This window comes from Carcharhinus amblyrhynchos, chromosome 9 (genome assembly GCF_965287045.1).
Source record: "Carcharhinus amblyrhynchos chromosome 9, sCarAmb.v2.hapA, whole genome shotgun sequence".
Classification (NCBI taxonomy): domain Eukaryota; kingdom Metazoa; phylum Chordata; class Chondrichthyes; order Carcharhiniformes; family Carcharhinidae; genus Carcharhinus; species Carcharhinus amblyrhynchos.
This window is the reverse complement of record NC_137332.1, coordinates 41915249-41934422: the sequence shown is the minus strand read 5'-3', so window position 1 is coordinate 41934422 and position 19174 is coordinate 41915249. Positions and strand designations below refer to the sequence as shown.

Sequence of the window (19174 nt, the reverse complement as noted above, 5' to 3'; positions counted from 1 at the left end):
TAATAAAAGTATGGGGAAATTAAAATATCAGAATTCATTTTAGAGCCAGATTATTTACAACAAGCATGGTTACACTTCTCATCATGACCCTGCGTTGGAATGAAGTTGGCTGTGGGGTGAACACAAACATGCATCAAGCTGCAAGATTAAGGGGTCTGTCTGCAATTGTGTCTCTGAGTGCAGCTGCTATACAGTCTGAGGAATGAAGATCCTTTGCAGAAATATACTGAAAGTTTACCATTATTTCCCATTCATCATTGGACTGCCCCTGGAACCCTTGCAGAAATCCCAGTGTAAACCCCAATGAGCAGGTTTTAAGTCCTAATAGGCTGACGAATGGAAAAGTGAGGCAGAATGTCAGAAATACCCCCCTCCCTCTCTCTCTCTCTTGCAAATCTTTCCATCCATCCTGTTTTTCTATCTTTTGGGGAATAGTGGGGAAAGTGGTGGAAGGACTTCTGAGCTGATTATCAACTCTTTGAACTGTGTTGAATTCTCTCTATGGCCAACAAGTCCTCATGTTGGACTCGAACCAGGAACTTCTGGTCCAGCAGTATGGGTGCTATCACAAAGCTTCAGAAATATCCCCTTCTGCACCACTACAATGTTAGGCTGGATCTGCTCCTATTGCCCTAATTTAATCCTGAAAGGTAATTCATGGAAATCCTAAATCAGTGTAGCGTGAGCAGGAATCTTGAATCACACTGATTCTCGTCACCCCTTTCGTTTTTACTGATTGTTCAGCTCTTGGGAACAATTAAAATACAAATCCCCTGTTTATTTTAATTTTTTTTTAAATTCAAGTGTGAGTTCTTGCTTCTGTGGAATTTCATCAATGACAGAAATGATACTGATGTATGTTGGGGCTCGGATTAGTTAAATTGGCTGGTTAATGATGCAGAGCAATGCTAAGAGCATGGGTTCAATTCCCGTACCAGCTGAGGTTATTCATGAAGGCCCCATCTCGCCTGAAGTATGGTGATCTCAAGTTAAATCACCACCAGCCTGCGGTCATCTGGCATTATGGTGACTCTATTTTTACTATTATAGAGCCAGCCATGTGTTATTGTTCTGGCCCATTGCTAAGTTAGTGATTCATGTGATTGCACTGGCAAATAATTGTAAAGATTTTTTTCCCGATTCCTACACAATTTCAGTGATGCTTACTGATTAAGCAATTCATTAAATTGAATTTGTGATAGAATCCAATGTTCAGAGCAACTTATTTTAAATTAAGATTTAGGGGGCAATTTTCACTTTGGAACACAAAGACTTACCAGCGGGGAGTATAATTAGGGAAACTGTGGGTGTGCCCCACCCCCGCCCCTGTTTCTTGACAGCGGGAGGCAGAGGTGGGATCTTCTGGTTCTGCCGCTGACAGTGGAATTTCCCATTGAATCCATCCCTATCATCTACAGCAGGGGTAGGCTATCGACGGGACTGGAAGATCCTACTGGCAGGAAGGATGAGAAAATCCTACCCTTAACATACACTCGTGACTGTGATAGGCTGTGTCACTAGCTGCATTCAGAAAACTACCACCTTTAAAACTGATGAATAATTACATCAAAAGTTGTTAACAAATTAGTGTTTTTATCCAATTAAAATGCACAAAGTGTTATTTTCCAGTCATGCAAGAGTTAACTTCCTATTTGAAATTAATTTCCATTGCAATTAATTAGCTTCTTTTTAAATATTAGGTTGCAGATCGGATTGTCAGCATTAACGGCCAAGCCCTGGATGGACTGTCTCATGCAGAAGCAGTTAATCTGTTGAAGAATGCCTACGGAAGCATTATCCTTCAGGTACTGAGATAATGGCACCAACAGCTGCGTGCAGCAGATAACTCTCATTCAAAAGCTGTAGAGTACTGCTGGCAAACATTACCACGTCAAAGAGGGGATAAAGATTCCAGTCAGTGTGAATCACACAGGATTTGGCAGTTTTTAGATCTGTTGGTATCTAGACATTTCAGTGCCACCCACATGACAATTCTAATGATCCTGTGCACACTTTTGTGAATTCTAACAAGTGTAACCATAACACTTGGACAATAATGCTTTTTGCCCCTAAGATGCGTTTTCGTGCTTTTCAATTATGTTTTGTAGTTTCTATCAGAAAGTCAACAGTATAGCAGCTAAGCTCTTACTTTACTGATTGAAACGCAAACATAGCAAGATGATAAATGTTGTAGGTTTTTAAATGTGTATACTGCAATTTGTAACAAAATAGATTAAAAATTCAAAAATATTTTCTTAATGTGTTTTTGAAGTAGCATCAGTACATCACATATTCCTTTAGCCAAACCTGCAAACTACTTCAGCAACAGGAACTGCATTGCAGACGCAGTCAAATTGACCACTACTGTATATTTTTATTCAACTTTTTGGTCCAAGCAACAATTTATCAATGTTTTCATGGAAAATCTAACAACAGGCTAGAACCCTTCGTTTTGTCGAGTTAGAATTCTTACTATAGGATGTTATTGATAGCACAGTGTGGTCACACATGTTCCTATCCTCAAGCCATCCCTTTCATGAACAAAAATTAAGTTAATTTCCATCAATGTTTACCTCATCTTTGATCATAGGTACTGAATTTTATTGGTTATCCTATGAGTCCTTAATTTTGTGTGATCTATGGTTTTGTTTTTTGAATGAGCAGGAAGATCAGCTGAATGGCTGCTATAGGTCACTGCAAAAGTTTACCAAATTGGGGTATTTGAAGGTCGGAAGGAATAAGATGTATGATGAAGTGGACACCTGAGGGTTTGGGAGTAAGCATTTTGAAACTGATGTTTAAATACTTATCTAATAAAGGAAGGGTGCAGAGGAGTTGGTGATTTACTGCAGAAGAACCCCAGAGCAATCATATTTAGAAGTCGACCCAAGCCAAGAAGCAAACGGCATGACTACCAAAACAAACAGCTTATCAGTGAGAATAGTGAGGCAATGCTGAAAGTTGATACTTCAATTTAATCACTTGAGCAGTTGGTTCCAATCATTGTCTTAGCCCCTGTTACACTGAGTATAAAACAAGACTTTTGACCACAATAGAATTTCTCAATAACAATCTGAATCTGCCTCATAACCAAAGGGATTCTCTAGATATGGGCAAAGTATGAAAAATCCCTAATCCCATTTAACTGAACCCTGCAGGAATAAGCAGTGTATGTAACTCAGGTGCTTCCCTTTTGTAACATTAGTCAGGATTTTATATGGAGATAGTTGCCCCACTTACTGGCTGGAAAATCAAAGACAAGCACACCTCCAGGAAGCCATGGGTGAATTTTATGTTGTTCAAGCAACATAGTTGGCTGAAGTCATGTCTTCCACTACTCTGAGGCAGAATGGCCTGCCTCCAATAGCAACTGATCATTCGAAGGTCAACAGTTCTTCATTTCCTCACTGGGAGTGATGGGCACTGCTGTGGGAGGCTCTGGACCGGCTACCATTAAGGATGTTCAGAGTAAAGGTTAATGTGGTTAGGAATTACTGGGGCCAATCAGGCAAACTCCAGCATATGGGGGGGAAGTGATTGTGAGGGGAGCAAGCGATCTTCGAGCAGATGTGGTCCATGAACGTGCAGGGCACTCCATTGACCACCGAGTGCCCTATCATGCCCTTTTGCCCCCTCCCATGTTTGTAGGGAGTCCACCAAGTTTCAATGGGTGGCCTCCTCAGGTGGTGGTGACCATCTATTGTTGGTAAATACCAAGGGCAACAAGATGAGGCCCTTAAATGACCATTAACTGCATAAGGACCTCAGTTGGCCTAAAGGTGAGTGGGAGACAACAGAGGCAGGTAGACATAGCACCCTTTCAATCCTGCTTGATTTTATGCTCTCCCACCTCCTCCCATTCTACCCAGTCAGTGGATGGTAGAGGATAAAATTACAGCCATTTTGTGTCTTCTAGTTTCTAATAAAAATGAAATGAGTTTGTTCACAATTTGTGTATAAGTGTCGACTTGAAAGGTTGAACGGTACTTCCGTGTGCTGTATGTACAGATTACCCCATAAGGTACCATGACCATTGATGCAGTGGAATACATGGGTGAAGATTATTGGATATTTCAATGTAGCATCACAGTCCGAGACAACTTGTAGATTGGTGCAAGTTACAACCATTTCCCTCTTGCTGACCACTCATTCAGCCATCGGTGGCACAGTGGTTAGCACTGTTGCCTCTCAGTGCCAGGGACCTGGTTCGATTCCTGCCTTGGGTAACTGTCTGTGTGGTGCCAGCATGTTCTCCTTGTGGGTCTGCATGGGTTTCTTCTGGATGCTTTGGTTTTCTCCCAGTGAGAAGTCTCACAACACCAGGCTGAAATCCAACAGGTTTATTTGGCAACACTAGCTTCAGAGCCTCAAGCTCCTCCTTCAGGTGAGTGAGGACTTGTGTTCACAACAGGGCATATAAAGACACAAATTCAATTTACAAGATAACGGTTGGAATGCAAGTCTTTACAGGTAATCAAGTGAGTAACACACACCTGAAGAAGGAGCTTGAATCTCCGAAAGCTAATGCTGCCAAATAAATCTGTTGGATTTTAACCTGGTATTGTGAGACGTCGTACTGTTCTTACCCCAGTCCAAAACCAGCATCTCCACATCATTCCTCCTTGTGGCCAGAGATTTGCGGGTTAGGTGGATTGGCCATGCTAAGTTGCCCTTAATATCCCAAAATATATAGGTTAGGGGAATTAATGGGGTAAATATGTGTGATTACGACCTGAGTAAGATGCTCTGTTGGAGAGGTGGTGAGGATGAGATAGGCCGAATGGCTTCCTTCTATATTGCAGGGATTCTACGATACTACCCCAAAAATCTGAATTTGTACTGCTTTATGGCTGGATCAATCTGATTCACAACCATGGCAGATCCAGATAAAATGAACTGCTGTAGTGTGAAATCCAGTTTGCAGAGCCTCAATCAGAAAATGTGTGCCAAGGGAGCACTGTTGCAATTTGATAGAACCCTGCTACGACACTACACAAGTGTGAATTGTGAACAGCAATTTTCACAAAGCACTAGGCGTGCTCTCAAATAACAGCATGTTGTGCTGATGCTGAGCTACCAAACTGCACTTGCAGGCAAGCCAGGTGAATTCTGACACCTGTTCCCATTGCATGTGTTTGCAGTAAGCTTTCCCCTCTCCTTCCCGTCTGAAACTGAGCTTCACATGGCAAAGCATTTTAATGGCTCAGATTTTGCCATGAGCAGTGAAAGAGTTGCTTTTGCCATCCACCTCACATACAGTTTCACAGAATTTTAACAGGCTTGTCAGAGGAAATGTCCAGTTTTCCTGGGCCTTCCAGTGCAATCTTTGAAGTCTGTGAGTAGGGAAAGCAGCCATTGAGGCCTATCAACCAGGTGGAAGAATCCTGAAAAAAAAACATCGAAAAACAGGAAGCTTAAACTAATAAATAAGTGATGTGGAAAGAAAGAGGATGGGAAAAGGCAAAGATGAAAAGTGGAAAAAGCAAGAGAGAGAGGGATGATAAAGACGAATCAAAGTGTCAGAAGATGGAGGTGACAGAGAAGGGGGAGAGAGTTGGATAAGGAGGAAAGTAGATGGAAGACAGAAAAAGGTTGGCAGTGGAACCTGGGAAGAGGCCGGAGATAGATGCAAATGGTATTTAACACATCTTGGTTCACCCATCCAAAAAGGCCACACGCTTCCCATTACGGGGTCATTTATATTGTTATCGCTCTTTGCACAATTAACATCTCCTTTCCACTGCTGCCATATTGTTCTCCACAAACCTACTTATGTATTATCCAACTGCATACTACCACTCTTACTGGCATTAAACCTCAGCCAGCAATTGGACAAGAACACAGAGGTTTTCACATGTGTAATCATGCGTGCACAAAACTCTTTCCTCTGCCGACAACTGAATGATGTGGCAGCCTCATGCTGCTCTAATTGATTCATTGATATCCATAACATAACACCTTAGCATTGTGTAATGAGCAAGAGAGAGAGAAAGCAGTGGGAAAAAGATACATTTAGCACATTACTGAAACTCTTGGGGAAGAGGGGCCCACTGATGTCAGCATATTAGTATAAGGTTTGATGAACAAAGCTGCAGAGAAACCCGAACGTAATGTTCCTACAGGTCTTTAGAGCAAAGCTACAGTCATATGTTTTACAGGACTTTAATCAGAGTGTTTGTGCAGCATTTAGAAATTTTCTACAATTGTTCTTAAGTGTATGTACTGCATAGATAGTCCACAGCAGCTTGTCATTAGTTAACAACATGTATTTGTTATCAGCTTTTTAGCCCTATCCTAAACCAGAAGGTCAGATAATGCATTTATTCATGCAGATGACAAGAATGTAGGTTGATTATCTGCCTGCCTTCAATAGGATGTTAAAAGAGTTTAAAAATGCTGTGTTAACTAAAGATTAGGGTCTCGAGGGAGCAATTACCACCCTCTAAACCCAGTGTCTGTAGGCTTGCTTGCTCATCGCATGATTTAATCTGTTTGTATAGCAGGTGTCGTAATGAGATAAGGAAAGGCTGAGGGTGTTTGTTGACTGTTGTGTACAAACCAAACAGATCTGCTGAAAGGGACTGCTTCACCCGTTGGGATGCATTTTTACCCTTTACATACTAATTCTTTACGGTCTATTGCAGTCAGTCTCTTGGGGAATCGTATTTCAGAAATCAAAACTAAAGAAAGCAAAAAAATGTTTTTTCTCAGTTAGACCCATCAATGTTAATTGCATTTATTTGATTCTGTCAGCATAAAATTTGTGCTAATATTTGACTTCTAAATTTTGCTTGTAAATTATACAAGCAAAAGTATACATTTTTTTAAAGTTCACAGTATATAATGCATGAACCATGTGGAAAATGTACTGACATCAATTCAAAAAGACCAAAGGTATTGTTTTAAGCACTTGACATTAACTTTGCTCACAACCGGGATCCTTTTTTGCTCTCTTGTTGAGCCGGGACTAGATTAGTGAAATTTTGGTGCCCACAATGTATCCATCACCAAGATTGCTTACACCCATGTTAGCAAAAGTGGCCACTGATTCCACCCCCCACCACCATGTTTATCCACATTTTAATAAATACTAAACTCAATTTTACCAGTGCTATATTTCCCGCTCTCCCGTGTTCATCACCAATAAACTTTGACTTAGCTAAAAACTTATCTTTCCTTGCATTAACTTCCAATCGCCATCATCTTTGTATTGAATTTAAATTCCTTCTCTATCCTAGACTGACGCAATCTCAACAATTTCCTCTTGCTCTCTATTCCCTCCTGCATCCATTAGCCTAACTCTAGTCTTTAATTATCCTGCCCTTCCTTCATCCCACTGGCATTCAGTCATCTCTCATATTGGAATCATAGAATCCCTACCATTAGACACTGGTAAACCAATGGGCTGACTCCATGTTGCAGTGGGCTTTGCAAATAATTTATGAAAGGTAATTGTAACCTCAGTCACACACCCTGTTTATACAGTGCAATTTATCCCACCTCAAATTCCAGAGAAAAAGAGAAACAGTCAGATCACAGTTATTTATTACAAGACATGATGCTTAATGACATTTCTTCCATGCATGCTGAGCATGTCTTCTGACAACTGGTTATATTAGCTCAAAGGATGACTGGATGTTTTGGAGAAAACATTAATTTGGGAGACACTGGGGAGCTCGCACCAACAATATTTCCTTGTCCTTGTGCATGAGTCGCAAAAACCCAGCTTGCAGGTGCAGCAGGTGGTCAGGAAGGCGAATGGGATGCTGGCCTTCATAGCGAGGGGGGATTGAATATAAAAGTAGGGAGGTCTTGCTGCAGCTGTATAGGGCATTGGTGAGGCCGCAGCTGGAGTACTGTGTGCAGTTTTGGGCGCCGCACCTGCGCAAGGATATTTTGGCCCTGGAGGGAGTGCAGAGGAGGTTTACTAGGCTGATACCGGAGTTGAGGGGATTGAGCTATGAGGAGAGGCTGAATAAACTAGGCTTGTACTCGTTAGAGTTTAGAAGAATGAGGGGAGATCTCATTGAGACGTATAAGATGATGAATGGGATGGATAGGATAGAGGTGGAGAGACTCTTCCTGCTCAAAAAAGACAGTAGGACTAGGGGGCACAGCCTCAAGATAAAGGGGAGGCGGTTTAGAACGGAGTTGAGGAGGAACTTCTTCACTCAAAGGGTGGTGAATCTCTGGAATTCTCTGCCCGTTGAAGTGGTGGAGGCTGCCTCGCTAAATATTTTTAAGAAGCGGGTTGATGGGTTCTTGATAAGAGAGGGGATTAAGGGTTATGGGGAGAGGGCGGGAAAGTGGAACTGAGCCACGACAGATCAGCCATGATCTTATTGAATGGCGGGGCAGGCTCGAAGGGCTAGATGGCCTACTCCTGCTCCTATTTCTTATATTTCACCTAGGCCCTATCCCCACAACCCCATATATTTATCCTGCTAGTCCCTCTGACACTAAGGGGCAATTCTGCTTGGCCAATCAATCTAAACCACACGTTTTGTTTGAGAATTTCTCCTCACCCCTTCCACCTCTTCATTTCTCACTCCACCTTGAAAACATTGTTTTTGACCAAGCTTTTAATTACACCTCCAACTGTCCCACTATGGCTCATCTTATATTCTTATTTAATTTCCTTCATTACTCTGTAAAGCCCCTTTGTGAGTAATACCATGGAAGTGTAATGAGTATATTGTAAAGATTAACGACTCTGGCAGTAATTTACTTGTGTGTCTGCTAACTTTTTTAAACTACAAGCACTTCATTCATGCAGTTTATGTAATTATTATGGATTCTTTATGATGCTGTGCTTGTCTCACATCTATTGTGTTCCATTTGTATTTCAAGTTCGATGAAACAGATATGGAAATGCCTTTTGTTAGAGAGTGACGATAATATAAGGGTTGAAAGATTTAAACTTTATTTATATTACAGAAATGTAATTGGATAAGTGTGCTGTTGCTATTTGTAGTACAATGCCACTCTGAAGCATATCTGCTTAATCCTTTCCTGCTCAGTACTCTTTTGAAGCAGTAGCCACGTTTCAAAATAAAAAAGCTTTGATTAATTGATAGTGATCTGAGAATCAACCCCGGAAAATATGTTATTGTATGCACATGTAATTGCAGGACAACTGAATGAGTGCAAGCCCACGGTGTTAGTCTAAAAAAGAATTGCTTTCAATAATTAGAGAGAGAGGAAAGAAGTATACAATATAAGGTGATTTTGGGTAAGTGATGTGAAGAAATTGTGGTGTGGCAAGTTTGCTGCACTCATTACACCTCTGGTAGCAGCTCAAAGGATTGTAATAGAAACCAGGGTACCAGTGTCTCTAGTCCCGAGAAGCCCCACTTTAAGCGATTGATTTCCCATGCCACTGGACTAAAGTGCTGGCACTAACAAGCTGTGTTTGAATTTCTGGTCTTTGTGGACCTTCAACTGAATATTGGGGAGAATTGCAAATGCAGTTTGGAAGTGACATAGCTATGCAAAATCAGTGACAGAAAGTAGCTTTGAAGTCACTTTTTAAATTATTGAATATGTGCATGTGTAAACTTGTTTTATTATTACAGCTGTCACTGAAATTCATTAGGATAACGTAGAGCAATAGTGATGTTAATATACTGCTCATCTATTTTATAAATGCAAAATATGAAACTGATTTGTAGTCAACGGGTATCTGAATTTGACTGATGGCTGGGTGGTGGGAATGGAGTTTGGAGCAAGGGAAATCCATACCAGGATTGTTCCCTGATGCAGTCCCACCACTGGAGAAAGTACCCAGCGGTGGGCGGGAGATTGGTCGACTTGATAATTACAGCAAGTAAGGGATGGGGGGGTCTGCAGGCATTTGCTGTTGGTGCATTGGCCTCCTGATACCTCCTCCCCAGGTATCAGCTTTACGGATGTGCAGCAACCGGTCATCAGAGTTGGAGGATTTATGGTCCAAAGAACAGGCAGGATTGGCAGTCTCAACAGTCTCCTTAAGGGGTGTTTCCCTTCACTTCACGGAACCTTTTGTCTTCAGCCATCCTGAGTTTATTATTATTTATGATTTCTACTTGCCTGTCTCCACAATATCCACCTTTCCCAATGGTGCTGCTGAACCTTCAGAGCTGCCAGTCCCCTAGTTAGCCAACAGCATCAGGAGTTTGTCAGCTGTTCTTAATTGGACACAGGGCCCAGAACCCACAGTAAAATTCAGCCCACTGTTGTGATAGCTTCAGCCCACTTATCATCAAGCAGCATTCATTGTTGAAGCTGCCTTGAATATGATATTACTTCTTGATTTATTTAGATAGGTCACAAGTACGAAGTTTGTGGATAATAAGAATGTTTTGGGTCTGAACTTCCTCAGTGTGACAATCCAGCTCCTAGTTTTGTTTTTAACCTGCTGTTTTTTTTCCCCACCCTATCTCACCTGACCGTCTGACTCAGCCAGGGTAAACTACAGACATCTCTGGGATTTGACTGGGAGTGGGGTCTGATTGTGTATGGTTGGGCTATGTTGGAGGGGATGGGATGATCAGGTCATGCTGGTAACGTGGGAGAGAGGATGGCAATTAAGTTGGGCTTTGGGAGCAGTGGTAGATGAGATTTAGGTTTGGCAGGGTGCGGTCCTGGGGGAAGGCGGGATGGCAGAATGTGTCCCCATCGGGGAATTCCCTAGAGTTGGGGAGTTGCCTTTGCAGGGTGTAGTCCCTTGCGTGGGGGCTGGGAAGTCCCATGAGGAGTTATTGGGGGAGCTGGGGGATGGATCGGGGGTGGGGGGTGGGGTGGGGCAGGGGCGGGGGGCGGGGGGGGTGGACTGCCTCCCAGGGAGGGGGAACCACCGTTTGGTGTGGTGGTTTGGGTCTGTACACTGACTACCTAGACGTTAGACCTGTTTTCCACAAATGGGTGGGTTGAAGTGATTTATTATGGTTGACACCACACAACACACATGCTGGATACAATGCAGTGCAGAAATTGAGTATTACTGAAAAAAGAGACATTTTTATCCCCACCCCCGCAGCTCCCCCTCATGGAGAAATCACCTTGTGTTATTAGGATAAACTACTGTGCTTTTTTGCTTGGTTCACGGAGTCTTAAAATATACTCTGTAAATAGGCTTTACAATTTACTGCGTAAGTGCTGTAATTCCCACCCCACTTCCAACTCATTACATACGAAAAAGGAGCAGGAGTAGCCCATTCAGCCCTTCGAGCCTGCTCTGCTATTTAATAAGATCATGGATATTGGATAGTAATTTCAAATCTGCATTCTGCCAAACAATAATCAAAAATCACCTCTTGTTTACCAACAATCTATCCACTTTTGCCTTAAAAATTTTCAAAAAATCTGCTTCCATCACCTTTCAGGAAGAGTGGCCGCAATACTCCTAAAAGTGCTGAATTGGTGGGAAAACTGTCCTAGATCCGACTGTTTTCTCAGTTTAGCTTCTCACCCAAATCTCCGCACTCTGTGCACTGCAGAGGTCCCAGTTGTGAATATCATTAAAAACCCAGGGGGCAGGGCCTATTTGTGCCAGAGTCTGACAGTTCCGGAACTCTGTGCATGCACAGTGGTCCCGATCTGTCAGTCTCCCCTTTTGCGGGTCAGTTCGATCACTGGCCAATCCAGGATCACCACAATGCTGCCCCTTCAGCCTCCCCATGGCCTGATCGCAGCCCCACAACAGTTCCTGGGCCAGCCCTGACTCCCCTCCATCCCGCTGTCCCAGAGTTCCCCAGTGCACAGCCCACACCCCCAGCAGTGGCGATCCCCGCACACTCCTCATCCCGGCTGACCTTCCCCCTCCCTGGGAGGCAGTCCACCCCCCACCCCCCCCCCCCCCCCCCATCCCCCCACCCCCAAGTCGGCAGACCACCCCCACCCCAAATCACTGCCCTCCCTCCATCTCTGACCAGGCCTGTCTGCAGAGTAGCAGCGGGACCCCCCCCCCAACCCCTATCGATTGCCCCTAGGCCCCGAGACATAATAGACCCTGTCCCTTTAGCGGTGCCCAATGGGCATAGGCACTGGCCTTTGGGCAATGTTGGGGGCACAGGTTGGCACTACCAGGGTGTCTACTGGGGGCACCACTACCCTCCCACCACCCAACCCCCTGGGGGGCCCCGATTGCCTCCCCCCTTCATTTCAGCAGGTTCTTCCGCTAGTTTCCCGAATGTGGGGAGCTAGTGTAAATCCCACCGGAATGAAGTACTACAGGTTGAGTGGGAGATTCAATCAGGATTTGAAAGTTCTCGATGATGAAATGCTAAACGTGTTTAAAATACATTTTAAATAGACTTAAACGAGTTACCTGTCTTCCCACCAGTTTCCAATGTGGTCTGACTGACGACTGTTTACCGGCAGTGGGAGATGCACATGCGTTCCCGGTGCATGTGCAAACCCCAGTACAAGGCCAGTGAGACACATCTCCAACCGCGACCTGCCAGAAAAGTTGCGGGTCGCGATGGGCGAATGGCGGCCAGTGTTTCAAAGTCTCATGGCCTTCTGAGAATTTTTTTTAACCTCATCTCTGTTTTAAATGTGTGACCCTTTATTTTTAAACAATGATACCCCCCACCCCATCTCCATACCCTCAGTTCTAAATTCTGCCACAAGAGGAAACACGGTATCCGCATCCACCCTGTCAAGATCCTTCAGTATCTTAAATGTTTCAATCAAGTTGTCTCTTATTCTTTTAATCTCCAGTGGATACGAGCCTAGTCTGTCCAACCTTTCCTCATCAGACAACCCACCCATTCTAGGTATTAGTCTAGTAACCTTTTCTGAACTGCTTCCAACTGACAAAGTAGCAGGAATGTACCCAAAATGAAATTCTGTTAAGGACAATAAAGTGAAATTGAATTGAATAGAACAGACAATTAACCTTTAACACAGTGTAATATCCCAGGGCACTTCACAGAAATCTAATCTGACAAAAAGCTACGCTAAGCCAAAGAAAGAATTATTGGCATTGTTGATTAAAAGCTTGATGGAAGAAATGGGGAGATTATGTCGACTTATTTAATGTTTGTTTAAAGGAAAATTTTAGCCTTGGGTCTAAGTTAAGAAATGGCAAGTTTGCTACGTTTGTTTTTTTTAGGAAATTGAATTCTCTCTTAAATAAGGAATCCAAATGGTAAATTAATTTTAATCCTTGAACACTTTGGGCAGGTACTAGGGTAACATTAAGGTTGGGAAGTTATTGATACTTTATAGTATTGTGATTGGTTCACCTTTAGTATAATTTGGTTAACGTGAAAATACCCAAGAGAGATGAAGAAGTTGGTTTCAATCGATGTGTGAAGCAGATCTTTCGTTGGCTACATTCAATGTGAAAAAATAGATATGCTTCAAGGAGGATCAATTTAAGACATTTTGTTTTGCATTGATTCTGTAGTTCACCTGACAGCAAACTAGTATTAGCGCACTGGCTCGCTTCATCCAAATTGACAAAATTGATTTGTTTATCATGACAAGAGAATCATAGACCCATTATTTCTTGGATCAGAGATTCTGTAGTCAGAATGTGAGAGCTAAATTGGGCAATGTAAAGACAGAAGCCACACTTCTCCTATTTTCAGGCTAAGTGTTCCTGCTGGCATCGAAACAGGAGGGTGAAACGACCCAAGGCCCCTGCCTCAAGCCCCCTCCTCTCTCTCACCCCCACTCAGCCTCCCTCCCTCCCCCAAACACTTTTTCAGGCCACGAACCTTCAGAATGCAAACAGTGCACTACCCCTGGCACTTGCATCCTGGACTAGTGCCTTGGACCCTAAGAGGGGTCAAGGTGATAAGTCCAGTGCCCATGTGCCATTTGCCACTGCCAGGCTGTAGAGGAAGGGTCCCCGAAAACTCCTGGGGCTTGGTTGGTCTCAGGCTGAGGGCAAAGAGATGGCCTAGCCATTCTTCCCTGGGCTGAGGGTGTCATGGCTAGTCTGCCCCTTCTCGCCCTGACAGACCTGAAGATCACCCTGGCATGGTGATTTCAGGCAGCTCTATGATCAATGTTTTCACTCCTGTTTGAGAGCTGTGCAAACCTTTGAAGTAGCCTAGTCACTAATCTCCATTTACTAGGATACTACCAGAACTTGATGGATTGAGTTATAAGGAGAGGCTGAATAGATTGGGACTTTTTTCTCTGGAGCGTAGGAGGCTGAAGGTTGGCCTCATAGAGGTCTATAAAATAATGAGGTGCATAGACAAGGTAGATAGTCAATACCTTTTCCCAAAGGTAAAAGAGTCTAAAACTAGAGGGCAAACGTTTAAGGTGAGAGGGGAAAGATACAAAAATGTCCAAAGGAGCAGTTTTTTCACACAGAGGGTGCTAAGTGTCTGGAACAGGCTGCCAGAGGTAGTAGTAGAGGCGGGTACAATTTTATCTTTTAAAAAGCATTTAGACAGTTACATGGGTACGATGGATATAGAGGGATATGGCCCAAATACAGGCAATTGGGATTAGCTTAGGGGTTTTAAAAAAAAGGGTGGCATGGACAAATTCGGCTAAAGAGCCTGTTTCCATGCTGTAAACCTCTATGACTCTATGCCCCCTGAACAGCTGGCTTAAATCACAGCAAAAAGTCTGACAACACCAGGTTTAAGTCCAACCGATTTATTTGATAGTACATTCACTAGCTTTCAGGTTAGCCCCTTCGTTAGGTGAATGGAGAGTTCTGGCCTCAGATAGAGCATATAACAGCACAGACGGTTTACAGATTACTGATTAGAATGCGAATCTTCACACCTAACCTGCTGTTCAAGTCTTAAAGTGGCTGACAATGTGAGTGGAAGGAGCACTGATCACAGGTTAAAGAGATGTGTATTGTCTCCAGACAGTACAGTAAGTGAGGTTTTGCAAACCCAGGCAAGTCACGGGGGTTACAGATAGTGCGACATGAACTCAAGATCCTTGTTGAGACCGTCCTCGTGTGCGGAACTTGGCTGTCAGTCTCTGCTCAGCGACTCTGCGCTGTCGTGTGTCGTGAAGGCCGCCTTGGAGTATGCTTACCCGAAGGTCAGAGGCTGAATGCCCGTGACCACTGAAGTGTTCGCCAACAGGAAGGGAACAGTCTTGCCTGGTGATTGTCGAGCGATGTTCATTTATCCGTTGTCGTAGCGTCTGCATGGTCTCCCCAATGTACCATGCTTCGGGACATCCTTTCTTGCAACGTATCAGGTAGACAACGTTGGCCGAGTTGCAAGAGTATTTACCATGTACCTGGTGGATGGTATTCTCACATGTGATGATGTCATCCGTGTCGACGATCCGGCATGTCTTGCAGAGGTTGCTGTGGCAGGGTTGTGTGGTATTGTGGTCACTGTTCTCTTGAAGGCTGGGTAGTTTGCTGCGAACAATGGTCTGTTTGAGGTTGAGTGGTTGTCTGAAAGCAAGAAGTGGGGGTGTGGGGATGGCCCTGGCGAGATGTTCATCTTCATCAATGATATGTTGAAGACTCCAGAGAAGATGTCGTAGCTTCTCCGCTCCGGGGAAGTACTGGACGACGAAGGGTACTCTGTCCACCGTGTCCCATGTTTGTCTTCTGAGGAGATCGGTGTGGTTTTTCGCTGTGGCGCATCGGAACCGTCAATCTATGAGTCGAGCGCCATATCCTGTTCTTATGAGGGCATCTTTCAGCATCTGGAGGTGTCTGTCACGATCTTCCTCATCTGAGCAAATCCTGTGTATACGGAGGGCATGTCCATAGGGGATGGCTTCTTTAACATGTTTAGGGTGGAAGCTGGAGAAGTGGAGCATTGTGAGATTGTCTGTGGGCTTGCGGTACAGTGAGGTGCTGAGGTGACCATCCTTGATGAAGATGCATGTGTCCAAGAATGTAACTGATTCTGGGGAATAGTCCATGGTGAGTCTGATGGTGGGATGGAACTTGTTGATGTCCTCATATAGTTGTTTCAGTGATTGTTCTCCATGAGGTCAAAGGAAGAAAATGTCCATGCCCCCTTACCTTCTGCAATAACCTCTTGTGAGGTACCTTGTCAAACGCCTTCTGAAAATCAAGAAAGACCACATCCACCGGCCCTCCTCTATCCACCGCCCTAGACACATCCTCATAGAACTCCAATAAATTTGTCAGACACGACTTCCCCTTAACGAAACCGTGCTGTGTCTGCTCTATCAAGCAATTCCCCTCAAGATGCCTCGCTATTTCCTCCTTGATGATGGATTCTAACATTTTACCTACAACAGACGTTAAACTAACTGGCCTATAATTCCCTGCCTTTTGCCTGGCACCCTTCTTCAACAACGGCGTAACATTAGCCGCTTTCCAATCTTCCGGCACTTTCCCGGAATCCAGCGACGTCTGGAAAATAACCACCAAGGCATCCACTATCACCTCCGCCATTTCTTTCAGAACCCTCGGATGCATTCCATCCGGTCCTGGGGACTTGTCCACAATCAGTCCCTCCAGTCTGTCGAGCACCGCCTCTCTAGTAACAATAATGTCATTGAGACCCTCCAGTCCTACCACCTTTCCATCGCTAACACCCAGCAAATTATTCACGTCTTCCTCCGTGAAGACAGAAACAAAAAAGTTATTCAAGACCTCAGCCATTTCCCCATCCCCTACCACTAAGTCCCCCCTCTCATCCTCTAAGGGTCCAACGTTCACCCTAACCAGCCTCTTCCTTTTTATATATTTATAAAAACTCTTGCTATCCTTTTTTATATTAAGCGCTAGCTCAGCTTCATAGTTTCTCCTACCCTTCTTTATCAACTTCTTTGTCAATCTTTGTTGACATTTAAACCTCTCCCAATCCTCTTCTCGCCCACTACTCTTAGCTACTCTAAATGCCTCCGCTTTTAATTTAACACTTTGCTTCACCTCGTTCGTTATCCACGGCTTATTACCTCTCCTCCTACGGTCCTTTTTAACCATCGGAATAAATTTCTGCTGAGCACCAAGAAAAATCTTCTTAAAGATCCTCCACTGCTCCTCAGCAGACCTATCTTCCAACGCGCTGCCCCAGTCAACATTCGCCAATTCTTCTCTCATCCTACCGTACTCCCCTCTGTTCAAACAAAGGACGCGTGTCCGGGAACCCACTTTCTCCTCCTCCATCTGCACCAGAAACTCCACCATACAAAGATCACTCTCCCCAAGAGGATCCTTCACCGCAAGGTCCCTGATTCTACCTGCCTCATTACATAGCACCAGATCCAAGATATTTCGCTCCCTCGTCGGCTCCAACACACATTGTTCAAGGAAACTATCCCGGCAGCATTCCAAGAACAACTCCTCGAGCCCACCGCGTCCAACATGGGTCGACCAATCAATATGCAGATTGAAATCTCCCATAATTACAGCCATTCCATTCCTGCACGCCGCACTTATTTGCGCGTTAACAACCCGCCCCACCTCCAGATCATTATTCGGGGGTCTATAGACGACACCCACCAGCGTCTTCCTCCCTTTGCTGTTCCTAATCTCCACCCACAACGATTCCACATTCTGCTCTTTGGTTCCTATATCATCCCTTGCTACCACCCTGTTGCTATCCTTAATCAGCAGAGCTACGCCCCCCTTTTTTCCTCTCGCCTATCCTTCCTAAACACTTGATACCCCTGGACATTCAGCTCCCAGTCCCTGTCACCTTGCAGCCACGTCTCTGTAATGGCCACCAGATCATATCCATTTGTGCTGATCTGCGCCACCAGCTTATCCACTTTATTCCGAATGCTTCGTGCATTTAGATAAAGTGCCTTCGTCCCAGCCTTCACCTGGACCCTATTTGCCAGAACACCACCAACCATACTCACGCCCCCTACTCCCTTTATTATTGGTTCATCCTCGGCCTCTTCCCTTACCTGTACCGTCTCCTTAACTTTAGCCCCCGTAATGTCACCTACCCTCGCACTCTCCGCCCCCCCCCCCCCCATTAGTTTAAAGCCCTGTCTACAGTCATCCACATCATTAAATCACAGCAGCAATCCATTCTGCTGCAGGGATTTCTCTGTCTCTTTTGCAGACCACTTGCATCCTTTGAAGAAAGCATAGCTGTGAATCAGACTTGGAATCTTTGCAGATATTGGGTTAAGAACAATGGGGGTACTTGAGGTGCATTCGAGCGTGAAGGGAAAGGTAAATAAACAACTGACTGGAGGCTGAGTTGAAAACCACTAAGCTGTCAATCAAAGCCTATTTCAAAGCACTGCACCATGAAATTGAAAGAGATCAAAAGTTTTCAATTAGAGAAGGCTTCAAAGATTGCAACTTTCTGGGAAGGATCTGAGGCTTCAAATAAAATTTCCCTCTGCAGCCTGGCAGTGGCAGAGGGGCAAACAGCCACAGGATCTAGCTTCTTGAACCTTTCTGGGGTCCAGAGTGCCAGATCCATGCTGGTGTTTACCAGCACCAAGGCCCACACCATTCAGTTCCCCCATGGGAGGCAAGAGGGCAGCAAGAGGCCACTGAATGGGCCTACTAATTGTATCTCAATGAGGAAATTTACATAATTAGTGGGTTGCCATCTGTTCTAGAGCATTAGTCTGGATCACTCGTACAGTGATATTATCACTGTAGTTTAAATGATGGTGTGTTATGGTTTCATCCTTTTAATAAGTAACTGGAATTTTGGATTTTTCTATTTTAAAAAAATTGTTACTGGTCTTGACAGAGATCGTAAAATGAGCGACATATTTAGTGCATTGAATTATTTTTCATTTTGCAGTACATAAAGATTTCCAATCCTATTACATCTGTAAGTTTGATATTTTACGAAGTGATTAAAATTATGCAAAAGCATTAGGATGAAATAATCAAGAAAAACTGTTATTTTCAGTTTACTCGCAACACTTCATGACAATTCCTCAACTTTCACTGATTTTTAATCCTAATTATAAAATAATTTTCAAGGCTAAGACTTATAAATGTAACTCTGGCTTATTTAATAATTGTGCTGCATACATTTTATATCTTTCTACAGTCTTACATTTCCTCTCTCTCTCTCCCCTGCTCTTCTGAGTTGGTGTTGTCAGACTTTTTACTTCTGAGTTGAGTCAGCTGACCCCAGACCATCTACAGCAGTGAAGCCAACCCTCAGCATCTGTTGCAATGTGTGTAATGCAAAACAAGTTAGGGTCTGTCAAGCTAGGTTCCAGCCATGACCCTGGCATCAAAATAGCTCATCAATCAAATCTCTTCACTTCTTTGGCAGCAAACAGG

General features: G+C 43.9%; 1 protein-coding gene across 5 annotated transcripts in view; it reads left to right on the top strand.

Moving 5' to 3' along the window:
- The window catches only part of patj (PATJ crumbs cell polarity complex component), a 359514-nt gene that overhangs the window by 328163 nt on the left and 12177 nt on the right, over nucleotides 1-19174 (top strand). For all 5 annotated transcript variants that reach the window (XM_080195514.1, XM_080195515.1, XM_080195511.1 and 2 more), the window contains one exon: nucleotides 1701-1805. In XM_080195514.1, the coding sequence (XP_080051640.1) occupies nucleotides 1701-1805 (105 nt within the window). The remainder of the gene's footprint in view (nucleotides 1-1700; nucleotides 1806-19174) is intronic.